Source organism: Bombus affinis, chromosome 10, assembly GCF_024516045.1.
Source record: "Bombus affinis isolate iyBomAffi1 chromosome 10, iyBomAffi1.2, whole genome shotgun sequence".
In the NCBI taxonomy this organism is placed as follows: Eukaryota; Metazoa; Arthropoda; class Insecta; order Hymenoptera; family Apidae; genus Bombus; species Bombus affinis.
The window spans coordinates 12,415,295-12,439,638 of record NC_066353.1 but is presented as its reverse complement, the minus strand read 5'-3'; the positions used below and the strand labels follow the sequence as shown (position 1 = coordinate 12,439,638).

At 38.5% G+C, this 24,344-nt stretch overlaps 3 protein-coding genes across 4 annotated transcripts in view; 2 read left to right on the top strand and 1 right to left on the bottom strand.

Moving 5' to 3' along the window:
- The window catches only part of LOC126921138 (uncharacterized), a 43,291-nt gene extending 40,670 nt beyond the window's left edge, over positions 1–2,621 (bottom strand). The window contains exons 1-2 of the mRNA XM_050732407.1: positions 2,489–2,621; positions 1,673–2,148 (exon numbers count right to left, since the gene is read on the bottom strand). Coding sequence (XP_050588364.1) covers positions 1,673–2,056 — 384 coding nt within the window. The 5' untranslated portion in view covers positions 2,057–2,148; positions 2,489–2,621. The remainder of the gene's footprint in view (positions 1–1,672; positions 2,149–2,488) is intronic.
- Positions 2,622–3,852: 1,231 nt separating this feature from the next.
- On the top strand, positions 3,853–6,785 carry LOC126921133 (dihydrolipoyl dehydrogenase, mitochondrial). The gene is made up of 7 exons (XM_050732396.1): positions 3,853–4,062; positions 4,442–4,727; positions 4,804–5,170; positions 5,244–5,588; positions 5,655–5,746; positions 5,823–6,148; positions 6,217–6,785. The coding sequence occupies exons 1-7, from the start codon at positions 4,018–4,020 to the stop codon at positions 6,280–6,282; spliced, it is 1,527 nt and encodes a 508-aa protein (XP_050588353.1). The 5' UTR covers positions 3,853–4,017; the 3' UTR covers positions 6,283–6,785.
- Positions 6,786–6,925: 140 nt separating this feature from the next.
- Positions 6,926–24,344, top strand: part of LOC126921123 (dedicator of cytokinesis protein 3) — a 53,711-nt gene continuing 36,292 nt past the window's right edge. For both annotated transcript variants that reach the window (XM_050732381.1, XM_050732380.1), the window contains exons 1-4: positions 6,926–7,652; positions 22,847–22,930; positions 23,056–23,249; positions 24,080–24,228. In XM_050732381.1, coding sequence (XP_050588338.1) covers positions 7,616–7,652; positions 22,847–22,930; positions 23,056–23,249; positions 24,080–24,228 — 464 coding nt within the window. In that variant the 5' untranslated portion in view covers positions 6,926–7,615. The remainder of the gene's footprint in view (positions 7,653–22,846; positions 22,931–23,055; positions 23,250–24,079; positions 24,229–24,344) is intronic.

Genomic DNA, 24,344 nt, shown 5'->3' with positions numbered 1-24,344 from the left:
AGCGTTCGTGCACCGCGAGAAATCTCGCCGATTAGTTTCAAATCCTATCCGCCGTGATCCTCCACATGCTTCACGGTTTTTTCCAGTACTTCGATTTAAATATACAGCAAGTACATACTGTGCAATAATGTTGGGCCAGCTGCGACAGCGATATCGTCATGACAAGCTAGTCGTGTTTTAAGTATTTCCATAGAATTTCCATTTAAATAATTCCAAGAATTTCAGGCTGTGGCATAAACAATTGGAATGTTAAAAATGTCGTTAAACGAGATGTGGGGTATTACGCGAGCCATAAAGAAGCCCGATATTTCGGCTATACGAAGCACACGAATAAAATACGTATTAAATTTGTGGTCACGTACCAGTGTTCTATGCACCGTGACCACAAGATCCCTTAATTGCGTCTTTAACAACTGCAACTCGTTTGCAAGTTCGCGGTAAACGCGTCCATTATTCGACTTGCCGCAGCCGTTTCATCGACTACGCACCAAAAATACACAATTCACGATGTGTACGCTTTCCTCGTGAATATATAAACGGAAAACAGATGGTGTATATACAAACATTGAAAATACCGCTTCACTTAATATCGCTCGCTGTGCTTATACGATAATTATACAAGATTTGTAACAATACGCTATAAAGTTAAAATATCGTACATATTTTTCGCAATTTCACTTCCAGTCATTCCATAAGCAACGTCGTCTTTCGTTTTACTTCGTGCGTCGTACCTCATAAAATAATTATTGAGATTTATAGTTGACGACTAGAAAAATTGAAAATAATGATGAAACAAGTAAAACATAGATTTAGAGAAATGTAGATAGCATATTATTTGTTGATAAATACGATAACCTTATTTGTGGAATAACCTAATAAGATTACTATGTTTCGTCCCGACGCGTTCGTTGAAGAAAAAAAAATTCCTTTCTGGTTACACCTATTTCGAACTGCAGACTACCTCGAACAGAGCGGCTCTAAAAATTTGATACGATTGTTGTTCGTTCTATGAGCCTTCCGTCCCCCTTTTACATCGTCCTGCATTTTTATCTGCACGCGTTATCATGCTCGATCAGTTGATAAGTTGCGCCGGTTTCGCAGATCTTCACGTATCCACGACTTACGTACTGGTCAGCTGTCGACCATTTTTAACCCCCTTATGTTCGATATTGCATACGCAATATTATAAGTACTTTAACAAATTCCTTTCTTATTAAAAAATATTTACTTTGGTTATAAGCGGTATATGTTTGCGCATTAAGCATGCGTAAGTGCATTACGCTTTCTTTATGGAAACATTTTTAAAAATATGACGCAATAGTTGATAACTAGTAAAAAAAAGTATATCCACAATCCTAAAAGAATACGCATATCTCTACGAATTTCTATAATCGTAAAAGTTTCTTAACGGAAATCATTTGAATTATGACAGTTTTCTAACCTTACCCTTCTATTCGTGTGATGTATATTTCTACTTAATATGAAAACTGCCGTTATTCAAAGTCATACGAAGGTAAATATATCAATATATTATGCACGGTTCTTTGCAGATTGCTCGGTTGTATGGCATCATCAAACGTGCACAGACGTGCGAAAATACATTTAAAGCATCAAAACGCATGACAGTACACAAAGATTCCTTCAACAATATAAATAAGTGACGCAAACGTACCTCATCGTCGTGATGGCTGTTGGAAGGCACTTTGTCAGAAAGCTCCTTGATCAAATTCTCCGAGTTCGTCTGATTTGAAGCAGCTGGCAATTCATTCGATACCTTGGCACTGTCTTTCGAGTCTTTAATGGAATCGGACCAAGTACTTTCCTGTTTGATCGAGTTTACTTTCTCTTTTTTCTGATTCTGTTTGCCCTTCTCAAGATGCTTAGACTCGTTGAAGCACCTTTCGAAGCTGGATGCTCGTTGAAGAATCGTTGGCGAAGTTGCAGTCGATTCACAAAATTCCAGCTCGCTTTTTACATCTTCGTTGCCTTTATTGCATATCCGTGGAGGGTCTTGGTCGCGAAACGCTCTGCGTTGACCTTTTACTATTTCACACATGTTTTTCTTGCTTTAAATTAAGTCGATTAAATCGTTCATATTTCCTTCGAGATCTTCGAATCAAACATCTTAGAGCTATTCCTCTCCGAAACCTTGAAAATTATACATCATCGTTATTACTTTTCGTTTTATCGGAAACATATTTTCCGTTTATCGTAAATCAAACATCTCAAGATCAGTATTCTTATCGTCAACAAAATACTAAACGTTATTTTTTCACGATGCAACGAATTCACCTATAATACTAGACAATTTAAATTCAACCAATCACGGCTAAGCTACTGATAATGGAATTACGTTCGATTAGTATACCAAATGTGAGATTAATACGAACGCAAAAGAAAGATTCTAGTAAAGACATTTCGTAAGATCATACTGTGTTGAACGAGAGAAATATCACCGACTTTGTTGACACGAAAAATATGTACTAACCGGTTTTCAACGAACGTTCCTTCTAACGACAGGGTTAGCTTCGTTTCCGTGACGTACAATACTTCCGTAGGGTAGTGAGACGCAAACTGTACTATCTCGCCAAGGGCCAAACGAGTCATGCGTCATACGGAAGGACATCTGTTGCCCTTTTCTCTCGACCCCTAACGTTCTTTTCATCTTTATCTATCTAGCTATTGGCCGATTCGTTCCACTTGCTCCCTCTTTTTTACTTCTTCGATCGCCACCCTTTTTGGCGGGGAATAAAAATTGTTACAGCTTACGGGGTCTAGTTTGTAAACTCGATCGCGACGATATTGTTGATTATCAGGTGAATATCAACGTTGAATTAGTTTCAATGAAGAAGTTTAAAATATCGGCTACAGTTAAGATGTTCATACGTAAATCGATTTTGCAATAGCGAAAAAATATTTTTTACCGACCGCGAGATGGCACAAATTCTTAACATTCTGATTAACGATACGTAAATATTCGTAAATATTTTTTTTTTTTTTTATTCATAAATTATTCCATGATAAATATGATAATTGCAGTGGAAGAGTAAAGATTTAACAGAAATCTCATATATTTATATGTCTTCTATCCAAGAACGTAGATAGAATGACTTTTAGATATTTTCACGTGAAAAGCGGCTAGTCATTACAAAGTGCGCTGTAATCCTATTTAATGAAACGTAACTAGTACGAATCCATCAAAGCGATTAATTTACAGGATATAAATTTGAAAATATTTCAATTCATACTGTTGATATTTTATATATTATATGCGAATTACCTCGCGTATCCTAGGAGATAATCATCGATGTATGGAAGTTTCGTAATCTTAAGATAAAAGCTGTTAATTTCTGTTCTCTTTTAATGTCTATATAAATAAATTTTCATCTCCGAAACTATTAACCGAATAAGCATGATTTCCTTTCTTTCTATTCATGAAAATATGACCTTCGTAAACAATTATTTTCGTAATACATAAAACTATTTAATAACAAGATATAACATTTTTTGAATAAATAGTATTAGTAAAGTGATATCTTTCAGTGTAGGCACTTCTTTTTGAATGAATTTCAATTGGAATGTGAATCATAACGAAAGAGAAACTTCTTACGTCCAACTTTATCAACTTCCTATTCTATAATTCCTACACATACCACATAAAATCGTAGATAGTATTACGAAACTTTTGTTTTTTATACGATCGGTATTTCAGAACACGAAACACGAAATCTTCTTAGATGCCTGATCTATTCTTCGTCTTATCCATGTCCAAATGTATCAGATGAACAAAACGAAAGGGTTAGTGTTATTTCGTGTTGCATAATAGGTCAGTAGCGCCATCAAGCAGTATAGCCTCCGAACCATATAGCCAACGATATATCGAATTATCAGACCTCAGACGAGTTGGTCGTTGAATGATATTGAAGTAACCGGTAGTGCTCGCTTCTTACTACTTAAAGGTTGTTTCCTTTTTGACCCCCTTTATATCGGGTAGTAAAATAGTATATTACAAAAAAGATGATGCAAGCTAGTTTTTGGAGTTTGGTGACCACTTCTGTCAGAGTAAGTAAAAAAGAAAGATATTTATGAATAAATGACCTCGTGGATGCATTACGATCGTATCAGACCATACATATTAGTCTATTTCGTAACATTTTGAAGGACAAATTATTTTTTTTTTTTTTATTCTACTATTTAACTAACTTTCTTTGCTATTGGTCATTTTTTCCCTTATGAAGTATTGATTAAATATTTGAGAAAGCAAAATTGGTTCGTTAAATTCATTATTCGATATGAAAATACGTCCTCTTTACTTCATTGGTTATGTCACCTACATCTGACTTTGTCAAACTTTAAGGATTACAGATAGAATGATAGCAAACACAGATAGAAAATTCTTTCTTAATCAATAACTTTCTGCTTTTTCTGTTTTTCTTATTAGCCATCATGTGTCAAACGTATTGTACCTGGCTTGACAGCTGCACAGCAACGCAGATACGCTAGTACTGTGGAAGCAGATCTAGTTGTAATAGGTGCTGGTCCTGGTGGATATGTAGCATCAATTAAAGCTGCACAATTAGGAATGAAAACTGTTTGTATAGAAAAAGATGAAACATTAGGTGGGACCTGTCTGAATGTTGGCTGTATTCCATCCAAATCTTTATTGAATAGTTCACATTATTACCACATGGCACATGCTGGAGAATTACAAAAATTTGGCATTAACGGTATACTTCTCATTCTTTCTTTCTTTTTTTAAATATCCATAATTTAACAATCAGTAATTTGACAATTCTGTTCTAGTTGACAATGTTTCTATCAATATTGATCAAGTAATGCAGCAGAAACGAAGTACAGTGAAAGCTTTAACAAGTGGTATTGCTAGTTTATTTAAAAAAAATAAGGTAGAATGGGTTAAGGGTCATGGTAAAATTATTGGTCCAAATCAAGTGAACGCACTTGGTCCAGATGGTTCAGTAGTAAGCACGATCAATACTAAAAACATTATAATTGCCACTGGCAGTGAGGTCACGCCGTTTCCGGGTATAGAAATCGACGAAAAACAAATTATTTCATCCACTGGATGTTTATCGTTAAACGCAGTGCCAAAAAAATTGATAGTAATTGGTGCTGGTGTTATTGGGTTGGAATTAGGCTCAGTTTGGCGCAGGTACATTTCATACTGAAATTAATTGTATGAATTATAAACAAGATATGTTGAGTTGCTTTATTTTCTCCTATAGATTAGGCGCTGAAGTAACTGCAGTCGAATTTTTACCGACTATCGGTGGAGCAGGTATCGATGGCGAAGTTAGTCAAGCGATACAAAAACTTTTAGTCAAGGAAAAATGGGATTTTAAATTGGGAACAAAAGTCACTGGTGCGAAGAGATCAGGCAGTGAAATCATCGTTTCTGTTGAAAACGCGAAAGATCCTACCAAAAAGGAGGATTTAACGTGCGATACACTTTTAGTCTGTGTTGGCAGAAGGCCCTATACGAAAAATTTAGGATTAGAGGATTTGGGAATCGAACGAGACGAAAAGGGCAGGATTCCTGTAAACAATAGATTCCAAACAGTAGTACCTTCGTAAGTACACATTTTATTGAGAAAGTTTTCATCAGCGTAATTATATGTAAAATTACGTTCATATAGGATTTATGCTATTGGAGATTGCATTCATGGGCCAATGTTGGCTCACAAAGCCGAGGACGAAGGTGTTATTGCGGTTGAGGGCATTGCCGGAGGTAGTTAGGAAATACACATTATAGTTTTCCCGTTTGTATCTCTGAAAATTTACAACAATTATGATGACTTATTCAGGTGCCGTTCATATCGATTACAATTGCGTACCTAGTGTAATATATATACATCCAGAAGTTGGTTGGGTAGGAAAAACGGAAGAAGACTTAAAGAAAGAGGGTATCGAATACAAAGTTGGAAAATTCCCACATATAGCAAATTCCAGAGCAAAAACGAATGCAGACACAGATGGTTTTGTTAAGGTCTTAGCTGATAAGAGTACAGACAAAATATTGGGAGTACATATGATTGGCGCATACGCTGGTGAATTGATTAATGAGGCAGTTCTTGCAATGGAATATGGAGCAAGTGCAGAAGATGTTGCGAGAACATGTCACGCTCACCCGGTAAGTAGATAAACGATATTCGATCGAATGTTGAATATTGGACACTGATTTTATCATTGTTCTTATAGACATTCGCGGAAGCCTTCAAGGAAGCCAATTTAGCTGCATATTTCGGGAAACCTCTCAACTTTTAAATATATGGATAAATTATCTATGAAACATTAATATTTTGATTCATCGTAGCCTCGATCTAGTCTACGTTTAATTTCAAATGTGTTTCAAATGTGTCGCGGTACACTTCTAGCACCTTCCCAGGTCTCATTATCACTTAATCATATAAGGAAAAAAACTGTAAATAAAAGTATATACAGGAATTTATGGAAATATTACATCTTTTATAGTAGATTTATTGTTGCTTTATTATTGTATTTATTATAGATAAATTGGTAATTCATCGAATATATTTAAGAATATAAAACCGGATGTCTGTAACCTTGTGACATCTTATTTCGGTAATCTTAAGAGTAGAGATAAGTTTTTATTATGTTACTGTTGAAATTCCATTTCCTGATTTCATAAAAACATCCGCCTTAACAAGAGTCTTACCTTGTAAGTTATAGTAATTTTGGTCATCGTGTATTAGACATAAATAAAATTTAGTACACTTATAATAGTAATAAACAACTAAGCAAATATACTACTGTGTTTTCCCGTCTTTAGAGAAATTTTAATAAACTTTTCAAAATAGAATAGAAGCTCGTATGTACCTATTATCCGAAGTAGTGTGTAATTTCAATTATACACGTATAAGCAAATTTTCATAATGAATGTATTATAATATATGCAATTATTTATTTTATGTTCAAACTAGATTCTATGTATCGAAGAAGAAAGTTGAAATCTTAACAGTTAGATCATAATATTTAAAATAATAAAAAGAACTATAGCTATATCACGCTATATATTATATATTAATATACATAGTGAACTGTTATTATTAGAACTGCTTGTTCCTCGATCTGTTCGTATAAATAAAATTTTATCGTATCTTGATGAAAGTCTCCTAAAAGAAACAACTACAATTTCTCGTAAAATATAAAGAACACGGTAGTATACTTGTTTAGTTGTTTATTATTGTTATAAACGTACTAAATGTTTAACCTCAGCGTATAAAAATTAAAGATAAAATAATATTGGCAGTATATACGATTGGTACATACACTGGTGAAAGCGAGCAACTATCAAAGTCGAGGTAAAATATATATGCATACAGAAGTGTGTGAACTAGGTACGTTCCTGAAGAGCACATGACCGGCGCAGCAGTAGCAGCGTTGCCGGCGCGGCAGTTAGCCACGACTTGCAGCGGCCATCGGCAACGTTGCTCGACGGCAGGGAGAGAGAGAATTCTGAGGGTGGCACTTGTGCGGCAAACACACCCAATGTTTGTGTTTTCGAATTTTTCGTGATACTACGAGTGGTCGGTGGCAGTTTAGCAAGGGATGTAGCGCCGTTGTCGAACCGCTCGAGATGTGGACGACGACGAAAACAACTAAATACGGCGTCGGTGAGTTCTCGTAGGTGTTCTTTCGCGATTAATGCGCGGCATCGACCCTGCGGATCTGTCAAACTGCTCGTGTCCTGATCCGCGCGATTCTCCACGAGTTCTAGTCGCGTCCAGTATAGGTGCTTAACGATCGACATCGTGTCATCTATTATATACACGGTGCGTCGCGGTTTTCCGCTCTCGCGTCAGGTATCTCAGCGTCAATGATTCGATCAACCAGCGTCTTGACTTCTTTCGGGTACATGCCGCTTAATACGTTGTAGGTATGATGCTGCCGCCGTGTCGTGTCGCTGTACGAGTGTATGTGTGCCGCTATTTTGCTGAGTGTACCGCGACTCTCCCATTCATGCATTGATCGTAGAGGAGTAGGAACTAGAGTCCGATAAATCGAACTAATTTTCTTCGTCAGTTTTTTATCTCGCGTCTTTCTCTTTCGTTTAATATATTTACTTGCATCTATATTTACACTTGGGAAAACTATTCGTGTCCCAAAATTTGGTGAAAAGTGGTACGCGACCTTCGAAATTTAGACCATTGACCGTTGCGAATTTACGTTGATATCGATGATCGCGAGTCAAATCAAATCAAATATTCAACCGAGTCTCATTTCGTAGTCAGCTGATGGTTCTTTGAAACGAGAGGTCCACCACTCTCGAGTATCCTTGAATTACGACCGCTTAATTTTGTTTTGTCTGTTTCGTCTGGGATACATAACATCGGCAAGCGCACGCCCGCGCGCGTTCCCCGCTTTGATGTTAATTCCTCTACAGTCTACACCTCTGTCCATGTTTACCGTAGGCGGATGTAACATCTTCGTCAAATAGACCGATTCCTTCCGTTTCTCGTTGATAATTTTTCTTCAAGTAAATCATTATGTAATTTACACGATAATCTTAGATATCGAGATTCGTATCGTAAAACACTTTCTTTTTTCAATAAAAAGATTCACACGTTTCACTCCATTCTTTGGGCGATGCTGAACGATGAAAACTCGAGGTTTCGAGCAATTTTTCGTTGAAAATCTCGTCAAGATATACGGCTTAATAGAATGCACGCTTGACACGTATTGCTCTTCTGGAGAGGTGCAACGACCACGATGGATGAAAAACGCGCGTGAAATGCATGGAGGTAGCGTCGTTGAGATTCGAACGTGCTAAACGCGACTGCGAAACCTTTGATCAAAAGACCTTTATTTAAACCACGTATCCTATTCTACGTGAAATCTGCATGACAAAAGAATTGCAAATTTTCTACACGAAAATCTCGTTACTCTTTGCTCCGTTGTTGTTATTTTTATAAAGGAAAGAGAAGAATATTAGGAATGTGACACGCGACATCTCGAGACTTCTCGAAACTTTCTGCTATTTTTACGATCCGAAACTCTCGGAAGGAAATAACATTTTTTTTTTTTTTTTTTTTACAAATAACTCGTATGATATGAATTTGACAAAAAAAAAAAAAAATAAAATAAAATAAAAACTTAATTTCTTCCTCAAAGATGACTGGTGTTAATACCGGCTAGAGACTTTCATTTCGATAAATAATCTGATTTTCTGAAAATTCCTTCTTGACTATAGCCATGTGCTTTTATCCTCTGGCAATATAGTTAGTCCCTAAAGACAGAAAGCATTTTTCCAGAATTTCGAGGCGAAATTTCTAGTTCGAATTTAAAAGTCGAGTTTTTGACCATCTGAAAAAGAAATATTCCTCTTCTCAGCGATTCAAATATTTTCCACGAGCCTCCTCTCCGATTGGTATTACATCGCACGCGACGCTTGTTTGTTCCGACTAATTTTGCTCGGAGCAACAATCGGAATGTCGAAGGATCAATTGAGCGCGCTATCCACGATCAACCGGAAACGCTGCCGCTGCTTTGAATTGAACGCAAACTGGCGTTGTATCGCGTCACGTTTAGTGGTGATTAAATCGTCTACCGCGTCGAAATGTCTGCCCGTGGCGATACTTTGCTTGAGGAAGGAATGCGACATCGGAACCGATAAAGCGTCGATTCCATACGCAGCGTCGTCTTCGTTCACGTTTTCGCGATTAAAGAACTGCATTGACGCATTCTTAACCTTGCGCTTTGATTTCTGTACAGTCATTGCGAATTTTTTCCACCACACAACCTGTTTAATCACGCTCTTTGTTTCGATATTTTACGACCAAAGTATAATAGAAATAAGATGGATCATTTCGCCGCAATGTGTTTCTACGGTTTACGTATAGCGTTTGTATCAGTTTCAGTGATAAGATCGTTGCTCTTTGTTTTAGATACGTCGATACATTCCTCAGATTCGTTGCGCCGTGCTTTATCGTTAATTTCTGGCAACTGTCGCACGATATTTCTAGAAACCTTGTGCGTCAGAGAAGAACAAACTCTGATAGTTGTCGCACTCGCATCCTTTCTAATTATCGAACATACTCGTTTCCTCGATTCGATTGCCACATTATGAATAAGCAATCAGTGATAATCCCACGGAAACGTCGAACAAGAACGCCTTGGTAAGCCCCGGCATAGAAGTCTGGCTTAGCCTTTTAACGTTGTCCTCTTAATCAGCTGCGACGTTATTACGTCTATCGCGTAACGTTAGTATTATAAAATCGTGCAGAGTAGCGTAAAAGAAATTATATATAGAGTATTATGATAGAGTCTAGAGAGGATGGTACACAGTTCATAAGATATGACGTGTAAACTTTAAACGCGTTTTTCTTGTCGATCCACTGCTTTCAAATTCTATGGTTCAGTCGTTTATCGATATCGTAAAGATCACGGGTTCTTTGAACATCGAAACGCACCGACAATTTCCTTCGTCTCTATTCAAACAAACGAAATTTAGTATCGTAGAAGCGATTGCTTTATTATCCGAAAGTTCGATCGTCCCTGTTAGTTCGGCTATAGAAAGCTCTACGACGTACAAAAGGCCGTCTTTTCAAACGGCGACTCTTCCTTTTTTCATCAAAATATTCCAATTTCTCGATAGCAGACGACGAGTGTCGAAGCGATTTGCATCGGCTGGACGAGCAGCTCGTCCTCCGTCTCGAAATGTCCTTGTTAAAGTGGTCCGAACTACTTTTTGCCTGGTGGTCCCGCTCCAGTTCTGCCATAAAAGGCAGAAATCCATTTTCCGAGTGAAACCACGGCGGCCGTTTGTACGAACGACGCGACTCGACGCGATACGTCGAAAACGAAGCTTGTTTCCGCCGCCTCTTTACCTATTGTCTCTCCGATGCATGGAAAACGGCCGTCGAACTTGTATAGAGAAAAGCAGAGAAAGATAGAGGTAACTGGAAAGAGCGGCCAAAGAACAGAGCACGTTGCTTTGTGTTTCTTTGTGGCTATCGTCGTCGTTTATTATTCCTCTTCCGGTGAGCCCATCTCCCAATGAACACAGTGCGATCTCGAGAAAACTATAGCAAAGGAACGAGTCTGTCGCTCGTCGACAAAACCTATCGCGATGTACCGTCGCTATTTTACTGATCCTGCTTTTTAACGTCTGATACGAATGTAAGTGGACGGTCGTCGAACTCGTGATACGAACGGCTCTAATCGAACGGCCTTAAGATACATTTCCGCGTGATAATAAATCCTCTACTTTTACGTTCATAGAGCAGACAGCGGATGCAGCAGTCTCTATCGTAGTTTCATATTTTTACGAACGCAGCTGAAGAAATGGAAATTTCCAATTAGAGATTCTTCCATCCACTGAACATCATAACGAGCTCTTTACTTTCGCTACTTTTTTACTCGGCTACCGTTCCTGCGTTCTGCGCGTTTCTGCATATTTCGATGTCCTCGAACGTTCTCTTCTTAATAATCAGCGATAAAAAGAATTTTATTCGTAATAACGTTCCCTCGGATGCTTCTCTCTTTCTTCTTTGTTACTAAATATTAGCCGGCGAATTTTTGTACGTTTACGCGATTTAATTCAGTGCTGAGTGGATTAGTAGAAGTTTCTAACGAGTGGAACGTGAGAAAAGTTTTCATTACGCCAACCTCTTTAATCTCCTTTAATCTGTTACGATTGTACCATCTTCTCTAATAATTACGAACTCACCAAGACCTAAGCTTCTAGCCGCTGTGGAATATTCAACAACAGGTAGAAGCTTTCGTTTCACCTTGTTCCGTAGTCGCCGTCTGCGCCAGTTCCTTCACTGTCAGGTGGAAGGACAGATCGGAGTCCTAAATTTCTGGACGAGAGCGCAGCGTAGATAAAGCGTCAATAAACCTATTTCATGGGTACAGAGCCGCGTCCGCGCCACGATTAAACTATAATCTTTCAATCTAACAATCTAACAATCTGCACGGTGATCTGGTCGCGGCTGCATTCCCGCGTATTGTTTCTTTCGCCGATTAGCATTGTGCTATCCTTCGTTGACTCGGTCGATGCGTTTGTTGCGACGTTCCCAACGATGCAATTCTCGATTCCCCGAACTCGCGGATTCGACGTGCCCACGCTTGTTTTCAGCCGACCAATTGTCATTAGCCATCGCGACCAATTTCTCCACGACCTAAAATAATCCCAACTATCCGACGTTCTTTCAAAGAACGTCCGCCTCTAAAAGTTTGCCACGATTACTTCAGCGGTTTCCACCGCGGTAATTAGCTCGAGATTACGTAAGACAGGTGATATCGAGAAGAAGAAATTGTTGCTTCCTGAAATTGTTTTCCCTCTACTTAACAATCTTCCAAGGCCATTTCTTTTTATTCGTCGTTCTTGATGTTTTTGCGGAGGAAACATGATGCGAGCGTACGACTGGATCCCTACGAATCACGGAGAAAGTAGGTGCGTATTTTTCTATACGTGAAATGAAAAGTGCGAGGTATCTGGTCGATAGAAAAGGACAAGTAGTTGCGTAAGTGGGACGTTTTGAGTTCCTTGAAATTTATTCATATGGTATGGTGGAAGCGGCGAACGCGCTGGTTGTATCACACGTTGCAAATCCAGGGATCAACGAAATTATGCAGAATCCCTCGAGTGATATCGAACGCGGCAGAGCTTTCCACTGTATTTAATATCAAATAATCTCGATAAATGCTCTCTCGTCTGTGATTTGACCACCATTATCGATCGTTTCTCGCGAGGTTTCGGCCGATTAAAGCGGCCCGCTTGCGAATCATCGAAAATGCAGCGACTTCGTGCAAACTGCCAGCAGAATAATTCAATTAATAAAGCAGAATAATAAAGTTCGTTCGGCTCTTGCTATTATATTTTCAAGGATATCCTGGGGACGTTGTTTGCGTTAGTTGCAGCGAATAAGCTTACGACGAGTAACGCGAACGAATATATCGTTGGCGATCGTATCGTTCGGTAAGGACGAAAGAAAAACGAAAATTACGATTGTCCCCTAAAAGATACGTACGCGGAGGAACGTGGTGGAAAATGGATTTTCAAGAGACTCGACTAAGGTTCCATTCGCGAGGAGCAGAATGCTTGCGTCAGGTGGAGTTAATTGAGCGATTGTTACGAGGTAGACTACGATCGAGAAATAGTTTTGCCGCGCTGCAACAATGTTTTTCCTTTGAAATATCGGAGAATAAGATCGAACTGTGGTAATTGCAACGTGTAAAACAATTAGAAGGACAAAACGAGTAAACATTAGGTTGCGGGATAAGTTGGTTCGCGTTCCTTTAAAACAGCATCGATGATCGTTAGTTTTACATAGATCAACATTAATTATTAAATTAACATTAGATTAACTATTTAATCAACGATGTACGCGTTACTGTATTCCACTGTTCTTCACAGATGAATTAAATTCAATGTTTCTACCTTTTCGCATTTTTCAAAAATCCCAATCTGTGCGTTGTTACGTTCTATAAATTGTAATTAATTATAAATAATTGTTATATCGAGATATTGATATATACGCTGTCACGGGCGCACAATTACAGACAGAATTTCACTTGGAATCTAAGGTCGAGCGGTGGTTGTACGTAAAGGAAAAAGTAGCTCGAAATGGTTGACTTTTACGACAAATTCGAAATCACTGAGGTGCACGTAGCTTCAGATACGTACGTTTTTGGAGACAGTAGCGAACGCGTATTTGCGATAATTCGTATTGGAGATATCGTTTTATCGTTGGCACGAGCTCGCGATTGCCGTAATCGATCCAGTAGACCGTCGATTAACAGGTTCTCGTTAAATATACAGAGGAAATTCGATTCCTTATTGCCGTGACGCGTAGACTGCTCGTGATTACGTTTCGCGACACGTTGTTGTGCAAGTTATTTCCAAGGCTGTCCACGTTTTCCCCGCGATGTCTTTGGTCCGATGCGCGGATTATTCGCGCCAAACGATACAACTTCCACCTGGAATTCCTAATGATTTCCACGAGCCGCCTTATATCCAAGTTCACAGTCTCGATTTAACTTTTGCCTTCGTTTGCATCCAATTTCTCCTTTCGCTCGATTCTTTCACCTTCTCGCGATATAATTTTCAACGCCAACGCTTCCGTTAATAAGCAACGGCGCTTCCTCCGAGAAGCTTAACTTAGCGTCCGAATAATTATTAAGAAATTACCAAAATCGTTAAGAATTGTGATTCAACTTTAAATCTTAGGCCAATCGGTTGTTGGATTTCTTTCTCGAAAAGAATATCAAATTAGATAGTAGATTATAGAATGCCTCGTTTTATATATATGTAATTACTGATATAATTATAGAATATATATATATACTGATAGAAATTATAGAATTATAGAATTATAATTATAATTATGTTTAGAAATTATAATTATAATTCTATAATTCTATAATTTCTAAATATAATTTCTAAACATAATTATAATTATAATTTCTAAATATAATTTCTAAATATAATTATAATTATAATTCTATAATTTCTAATTATAATTCTATATTATTTCTATAATTCTATAATTTTTAAATATAATTTCTAAATATAATTTCTAAATATAATTATAATTATAATTCTATATTATTTCTATAATTCTATAATTTTTAAATATAATTTCTAAATAGAATTATAATTATAATTTCTAAATATAATTTCTAAACATAATTATAATTCTATATTATTTCTATAATTTCTATAATTTCTAAATATAATTTAAAAAAAAAATTATAATTATAGTTCTATATTATTTCTATAATTTCTGTAATTTCTAAATAGGATTATAATTATAATTTCTAAATATAATTATAATTATAATTCTATAATTATTTCTGTAATTACATATATATAAAAGGAGATTCTATAATCTACTATCTAATTTAATATTCTTTTCGAGAAAGAAATCCAACAATCGATTGGCCTAAGATTTCAAGTTGCATCATATTTAGAAGTTATAATTACAATTCTATAATTATTTCTGTAATTATATATATGTAACACAAAACATTCTATAATCTACTATCTAATTTAATATTCTTTTAATCTCTCTATAATAATAAGAATTATAATTATAGAATTTAGATTCAATTATAGACGTTAGGTTGCCGCAATATCTTTTGTTCCGATAGAACAAAATGGATCATACGTAGTTGAATGAAATAATATAAAAGGAAAAATGTCGTACCTAATATTAATCATAAATAATATTAATAAATAATATTCTGGAATTGGACAACTGTTTCAATCAATATTAACATTCGTACGATGCTAAGAGTGTCCTCCGAACGTTAAAGTCTTTCGCATCTGCTAAACTACGAGCAAGAAACAAGAAATACAAAAGAGTAGGAAGATCACAACGAAGCTAAGGTTCTTCCCTCGCTCTGTTTGCGGTTTGTCGTTTTAAAACACGAACAAGCCGAGACGAATGAAACTCTGGGAATTGAGACGCAAGCGGAATCAGTTTATCGGGAATCGCTAAAAGCGTGGTTGGAAAAGTCAGAGGTGATCGATACACGTCTCCGCATTCGGAATTTCTCCGGACTACGTATTCCACGATTTCAGACGAACTATATTCAAGGGACGTGGATAAAGTCTGCGTCTTCCCAGATTTTCCGCCACGATAATTTCCGAGCTGAGCCGGCTACATTTTCATGCTCGATCGAATCGTTCGAGGAAAGCTTTGCCTCGAGGCAAACTTCCCAGGAAAAGGCGTCAAATCGCCTTTCCAAAACTTTGACTAATTCGCGAAGAAAAATCGTATATTTCCATTGCGTCTCTTCGTGACGAGAGTTGCTTAGCTGCGTCTCTTACGAACATGTTGCAACATGTCTATTATGTTTCTCATGCCTCATCTTCCATTACCGCGAAACTTCTTATTTCCTCCACAATTGACATATTTTCTAAACGTGTAAATTTCTAGCACGGTAGAATTAATCGATAAAATGTGCTCGACGTAACGTTTGAAAATCTGTCGAACTATGGAGAAACTATGGAGAATATGTCGACGTTTCCACGTTTCTTGCCTCCAAGCGGATAAGAAGCATGGGTCGGTCGGTCTCTTCGCTATAAAGGCGGAGCTCGTATAGAAAGATGACGAGAACGATATTCAATCGGTGAAGCAGGCGATAGAATGATTTCAGATGTCATTGTTTACGGTTTCTTCCGGGTCCGTGCTTGCTTTTACGCTGGTGTTCGTAAGCTGGTGTTCGTAGGCTGGTGTTCGTAGGCTGGTCTCCCTAAAGCCATTATAGACCCTTTCTCCGTACCCTTGGCTGGGAAGCATTTTGACGCGCTCCAACCTACCACGTGTGTACGCGTTTCTGGGGTGACCTGAAAATCCTTGGCTCTCCCCCTCGTCTTTTGGTCCATCGATTTTCCTTCTTTCCCCTCTTCTCTCTGTACGAGTCTACTTTTAAGGATTCGTACGGTATCTTGTAGAATATACGGATAAACGCTCCTTTTTCCTCTTTATATATCTTTCTGTATACATCGTTGTAGTATATTTTTATATATATTTTTTGTTTGAATTTCTTTGATAAATTTTATACTTTGGTAGTTTTATCGCTGAGACTTTCTTAAGCGTTAACTTGGTAACAAGTCTGTCAGAATACGGGTCCTGTTTTTAAAATGTATAGAGGACTTGTGTAGGATGTTTGATAGTGAGATTTATTAAATTTCGTTGAAATCGTCGAATATATTTAAAATAATAAATTAGTATACAGGCTATATTCGCCGAGACGCTCGTTCAATGTGTAAAGTCGTAAAATAGGATCGCTAATGGCACGTTAATTAGATCGCTAAATTTTAATTCGTTGATAACTGCTTGATAACTGATCGACGACTGACTGTAACTCCTTTCCTTGCGATCGCGTCCGCTTATTTATACTGGTCGGGGGAGAGTCGGAAAACTCAAATTCGTTTTCGTTCGATGGTTGCATTGTTTCACTCGGAGTTTATTTATTCTTACATTACGTGTATTTTAACGATCTTGATACTCCGAGGCAATACAACAGCATGATTTGTATCGTCCTCTAACTCATGCGCCGCTAAAGATGATTTACTCTAACGATAAATATTAGGTTGTTCAAAGAGTTTCTTTCAGTTCATAATAACGAAGAATTTCTGTTTTATATTATTTCATTGAATTATTATGTTCGTGCATAATTCAATAAACTAATATAAAATAAAGAACATCGTGAGATTCGTGGAAACACTCGATCAAGAGGCGCCATGAATATAAACGAGAAAGAAATTTAATTTAATTATACGTCGCATACGTGGTTGACGATTTCATCGTAAAATTACCAGCTGTTTACTACGTTTCCTCATTTTTCATTTTCCAAATGAAGTTTCCTAACGATTACGCAGATTTGCTTAATTTTTCATATCGCAACACCCGACGTACTTTTGAACGCCGGTGTGCCATTACGCGACAATTAACTCGAGCAAATCTGATTCGGAGAAACGGTTAGGCGACAAGAATTGTACTCGGTCGCGTGTTACGTAATTGTTCGCGCAAAAGTCTTCGTGTAATTTTCTTCTTCGATGCAAAAACAAGCAACGCATTGGCACTTTGATATCGCGATCGCGTAACGTTGCGAGCGAATAAAAAGCGATAAAGTGCTGTCATTTAACAGGTATCAGTCTTTGATCTCGTTTACTTATTCATTTATGCACGCACGCACGTGTTCACGTACCGCAATGCGACCATTTCGCCCTTCTTTCGTCTTTCCTTGCTTCTCATTCCTCTTCCTGCCTCCTTACCACTGAACCTTTCCTGCCGTCTTCCAACCTTTTTCCCCCTTCTTCCCTTTCTTCTTTATATATTTACCCTTTTTCTTCGAGTTGTAGCAATTTGTTCCTCTCTGCCCTCGGAAACTACGCTACGATTCGTCCACAGTTTGCCAACAAACTCCACTTTGCTAATCAAATTTTCCAGGCTAACGAGTTATCGGTTCGCTACACACAGATTCCGTCGAATTTCTGTCCGCTCTTTTCAACGTCCAGCAAATATTCCGCCAGACACACCCCGTTGGCTTCGATTCGTGTGACAAAGAACCGATCGTTCGATCTCCTATTCCAGAGATTCTGAGATCGATTATGAGATTCGAAAGTTGTGTTTCGGTTACGCGGTAGAAATGTAACAAACGTTCCTAACATTTTCCTTCTCTGTGCCTCGGTATATTGGCCATTTAGGTTTACGATCGTGTCCTGTTTCTTCCTCAGCCGTTTAATTCCTCTCCTCGAAGGGAAACGTTGGCTCTTCGAGACTGCAAAATCGTCGATGGATCGTTCGATTCGCTTGTAAATGTTCGGCCATCCGATCGTGATTGGTCGCGGAGCAAAGTATCGCCAGAATACAAAAGAATAAAATAAGAATTGTCGACACGTCCCTTCGTTATCGTACACTCGACAAATATTTTTCCAGCGCTGCCTTTTTGTCTCGTTTCCCACCGGTTCGTATTTTTCTTGCGCCAAGAAATCTGCCAACTTTGAACAAGCTGCGAACAAATTCTCGTTTATCGTCACTTCTTCTTTCGATATTCTATCAACGAGAGCCGATATACCGAGAAGATAAAAATTCAAGGATCGCAGTACCATCGAACTCAATCGCAACAATTACAAGGCTCGATATTTTCGAAAGCGAAAGCGCCACAATTTAGACGTCCGCGATTTTCTATCCTCGCGCTTCATGTCATCGAAATCTGTCCGACTACCATAAATCGCGGCCCATGGCGTATTTGCGGAACGAAATAAAGTCGGACGTGCCCAGTTTACTGTATACGACTCTGCGCATTGATCGTGGAAAAGTTGGAATATTCGATTTTCGATAGAGGGTGTTCTAGAATTACCGGTCACCTCGTACGTACGTAGCAGCGAACGAAGGATAGAGAGAAAGCACGGCACCCTCCGTCGCGTCCGTTTTACACGGTAGAACGGGAGTTATCGATTTAATTTCCCGGGAAAACTCATGGGGCTACGGTTTGGGAAAGGGACTTTCGATGCGAAGGTTTCGACGTCTCCCTTTGTTCGCGTCTGTCAGCCCCTCGAGAAGCTTCGACAAAAAATTCCCGTTTTTCCCATCTCCTCACTACCATGCGCGTATGTGCTATGAACGGTTATGTATATATCGTGCGTATATACATACACGAGGCGCGTTGTCTTCGACGCGTTTCCATCGTGGGAAACACCAAGTCCAGGGAGAACAGTGGTTTATTAGGGCTCAAAGAAAATGCCGAATGTATCTGCAACTGATGTATCCGTAAATGTCTTTTGCTCCGGTTTACTTGATTCTTCCAATAAATTAATTGAACCGAACGATCGTTTGATGCGGTAAATTAATCGAATCGGCCAATCGTTTCGAACAGCGTGCGTTCGTGATATATTGTATGTGAGTCGGTATCTTCCTGAGGGTTTAATCATTTCGATTCGATGTCTATTATAACACGGGAAACTATCGAATCTTACGGCTCGTGAGAATGTAATGGTCTTATCTCGATTCGTGTGAACGATAGACCAGAAACACGTTTTATCAGAGCTGTGTAGTCGTCATAATGTCTTACGTACTTCCTGATGGAGGAGATAATAAATGGTCATAAAATTAATCGGGCCTGAGAGTGCACGAGTTTTGAAACAGAGACAAGATTTGAGCGAAGATAAAACGCTCGAGTCTTATCGCAAGCGTTAGATTTTAACTCGTTATCGAAATCAATTCTTTCCATTTGCAGTTGCACAAGTTCATTTTTACAGATACTGTAATTAGGAATAGAAAACGGAGGAGAGAGTTAATTTTAAATGGAAGCTTCCATACAATGGAACACAATGAAATTTTAATTGGAAGATCGAGCGATTTATGATTAAAAGATTTAAAAATCAATTTGTGAATGACGTTTGTAAATGGAAGTTCAAGATATTCGTCGTAATATTTAATAAGCGAGTTTCATAGATACTTGCATACCATTTTCTTAATTGCGTTTGTAAAAATATGAATTTGCATAAATATTCGCAGATTATTATTTGTGACTCGGCTATATTCTTCTTTTAAATACATTCTTTCTGTAAATACATATAATGTATCCAATTTTCATCAGAATATTTAATAGATGAAATAGACCTCTATGTAAATACCATTTTCTCAGTTCAGGTCATAAAAATGCGAATTTGCACAAATATTTTCTGATTATTATTTGTGACCCGTTATATTCTTTCTGCTTGATGTACATATAACATTCCAATTTTCACCAGAATATTTGATGGATGAGGTAAACCTCTATCTAAATACCATTTTTCTAGTCGTGTTCATAAAAATATGAATTTGCAGATTATTATTTGTGACCCGTTATATTCTTTCTATCTGATGTACATATAACATTCCAATTTTCACCAGAATATTTGATGGATGAGGTAAACTTCTATCTAAATACCATTTTTCTAGTCGCGTTCATAAAAATATGAATTTGCAGATTATTATTTGTGACCCGTTATATTCTTTCTACCTGATGTACATATAACAACATATAATATATCTAATTTTCACCAAAGCATTCAATGGATGAATTAAATCTCTATCTAAATACCATTTTCCTAGTCGCGTTCATGAAAATATAAATTTGCAGATTATTATTTGTGACCCGTTATATTCTTTCTACCTGATGTACATATAACATTCCAATTGTCACCAGAATATTTGATGGATGAGGTAAACCTCTATCTAAATACCATTTTTTTAGTCGTGTTCATAAAAATATGAATTTGCAGATTATTTGTGACCCGTTATATTCTTTCTATCTGATGTACATATAACATTCCAATTTTCATCAGAATATTTAATAGATGAAATAGACCTCTATCTAAATACCATTTTCTCAGTTGAAGACATAAAAATGCGAATTTGCACAAATATTTTCTGATTATTATTTATGACCCGTTATATTCTTTCTACCTGATGTACATATAACAACATATAACAACATTCCAATTTTCACCAGAATATTTGATGGATGAGGTAAATCTCTATCTAAATACATTTTCCTTGTCGCGTTCATAAAGATATGAATTTGCAGATTATTATTTGTGATCCGTTATATTCTCTCCACCTGATGTACATATAACAACATTCCAATTTTCACCAGAATATTTGATGGATGAATTAAATCTGTATCTAAATACCATTTTGCCAGTCGCGTTCGTAAAAGTATGAATTTCGTACGAGTTCGTAAAAGTATCCAGTTTTCATCAGAATATTTGGTAGGCGAAGTAGATCTCTTTTTATTCATATTTTTAAATACCATGTACTTGTCCATATTCATGAAAGTGTGAATTAGCATAAACATTCACAGTTTATTATCATTTACGACTACGTTATATTCCTTCCGACGCTAATACGAGGAGATTTCGAAACGACGACGTTAAAGTCATTTTAGAGAAGGCGAGAAAAGGCCAGGCCGTTTCGAAATGGACGAAAGTCTGGTCGCAGTATCTACGCTCATTGTTCCGGTGTAGCGGTGGTAGGCGAGCAAACGCGTAACACACATTCCGTGGCCGGTCGTCGGTGAAACGTACGCGTGTACACACGAGGCGGAGGCTAGAGACGCGCTCATTCAGATGCGTCTCGCGTGCGTTTCTCCGCCGGAGGACCGGAAGCTGGCTCGTCGTGCGTGCAGCGTCACGCGTATCCGGTGCCCCGGAGTTCGTTTATCGTGGCCTGACACTTCCACGAAAGGACACGCGCCGATTCTCTTCCCATCTTTAACCCTTCGTCCACGAACTTCTTACACTTTCGCTCCTTTCTAGCGTTGCGATCTAAGACACTTCGTATCGCATACGTAGCGACAGAACACGATCTCTTTGATCTGAAACTATGCAGACTCTCGACGAGTCTCGTCGTTTATCGTCATTCGAATATTCCAGACTTTCTTTCATTTTTCCAGTCAACGATACCGCTACTCCTGATCAAAATGCCTCTGAGATATCGATCGGACTTATCGAAACCTATCTAAGCTGCTCGATTTTATAGCTTCGAATCACGTTGCAAGCGATTCGAATTTCTCGCTATATATAGAAAGATCGTAAATTTTCGATCAACGTATTTAGCTGAGAAGTGGGCGCGTGTTGAGCTTGAAGACCGAAACGGTCGATGAACGACCAATGACTGCTATATCAGATTAGATTAGGCGGATCAAACCAACAATGCCACTGAGCTACTTGTGATAGACGAAATAAGATACAGTAGAATATTTGTAACTAACAAGAATCGCGTCGTTCGGACGCAAATTGCCAATTTCTTTCCATAATATCCGTTAAATTTCACGTCGATCGTCCGCGCTTTCTAAAGGGCTTGTATCCTCTGTATAAATGTGAATCCTCGGATAGAACGTGATATAATATAACGAGCCAAGACTATACGTTTCAATCTCTCGTGCGCTACGAAGCGTCGAGTGCGCCGAGCGTCGAGGAGATTTCGCTTCCTCCCCAATGGGCCATCTGCGCCACGAATCATAATATTTGCACGGTGGTGCGACGCGGTCGATACACGGATAAAGAGAACAGAAGACAGAGAGAGAGAGAGAGAGAGAGATGGAGAGAGAGTGAGTTACGTTGCATTAGTTATTTCGTCTAAGAGATCCCAACGGTGTATAATAAGTACGCACGCACCATCGATTAATTCGAAATAACAGTTCACCGCGTATATCGTACAAGTACACCGTCGATATTACGTTAAATGGAACGCTGCTTCTACAATGCCATTAATGCACGTATATCGAATGTACAAAAGATGCAACTCGTACAACTTGAACCTGACAATATCATTTTATCCTTGCTTTTCTTTTCTTTTTACAGCCGTTTACAATTGGCGAGGAGACACGCGCTATGGCCTTCCCTTGGAAATCGGAGAAACCGTGCAGATCCTGGAGGAATGCACAGGTAAAACGACACGAGATCGCTCGTGGTTTCACGTATCGCTTACGAATGCTTTAGCACGAATTAACGTGGATCAGGTTGGTGAACGAGTCGATCGAACGTCGAATCAAACGATGGATTGCTTGTAGGTTGGTACAGGGGCTTTTCGACCAAGAATCGCGCGGTCAAAGGAATTTTCCCTAGCTCGTACGTTCATCTGAAACCATGTAAAATCGAGAACGAGGGACTGTTCGAGTCGGTGATACCTTTGGAAGATCCGGTGGTCCGAGAAGTTACCCTCGTGCTCCGAGAATGGGGCGGTATATGGAAGAGACTCTACGTGGTGAGTGAGCCGACGACTCTCTACGCTACAATGACCCCTTTCCATTTGCTCGTGCTCGCTTATTTTTCGCGACAACGAGGGCAAATGGCTCGTCGTTGGAAATGGTTTCTACGACAAAGCCGACTAGCTCTACGACACGTATACTTTCGTGTAATGAAAATTGCAGCGAAGGGTCGAAAAGGAACGAAGGGAAAAGAATGGGAACGTCGTCGTCGTGACTCGTTTGAATTCTTAACGACCGACAAGGCACGCTGTTCGATTGATAATGGAATTGCGCGGATCTTTTGCTACGGTGCCAAGAACCACGCTACGAAGGTCGAAAGCATACGTAAAAAATGCTACCGGCGATTAGTTTAAGGGCCAGGTCTGTCTTTTGTGCAGAACTATCTCAACGAACAGCAAATTTTTCCAAGTTTCTATCAAGAGGTATCTATCGCGAATATAAGAAGCTCGCGTTCACGAACAATTCCACCGTCGCGATTGGTCGAAATCCGATTTGCTACGAAGAAAAGACAGAGCTAGCTTCTAAATCTCGACTGCCAATAGCATTTTTCTTCATATTTTTATAAGTTTTACGCCATACGCCCGCCATTTGTATCATAGAACGTACGCGATTTCACGATGAACAGAGTAGCTTTCGTAGCGTACCGCCGTGAAGGATTTTCCTTATCAAGTAGAAACTCGAAAGCAGGGAAAAATCACGATACACGCGCAAGCGTACGTAAAGTCAGAGCTTTCGTCGTCCCGCTCGGCTCTTAGTTTTTACCACAACCTGCGCGTATTTCTATCTTTCCCTACTAATTGAAGTATTTTCGCTGGAACGAAATCAGGAACGGGTAAACTACAAGTTCGACACGCTGCGCAAAGTGATGCGGGAATTGCTGGAATGGCGGCGACAACTTTTGGCCGGCACGCTCACTACCGATCAAACGCGGGAACTCAAGTTGCGAATTATCAACAAAGTGGACTGGGGAAATCGGTAAGTTGGAACTGAAAGTTGAGAATTGCGAACGTGCACGATAGACGCGACAGCACGATTACCGATAATGGTACATGCCCGATCGAGTCGCTGGTCGAAAGCGAAATGCCGCGTTT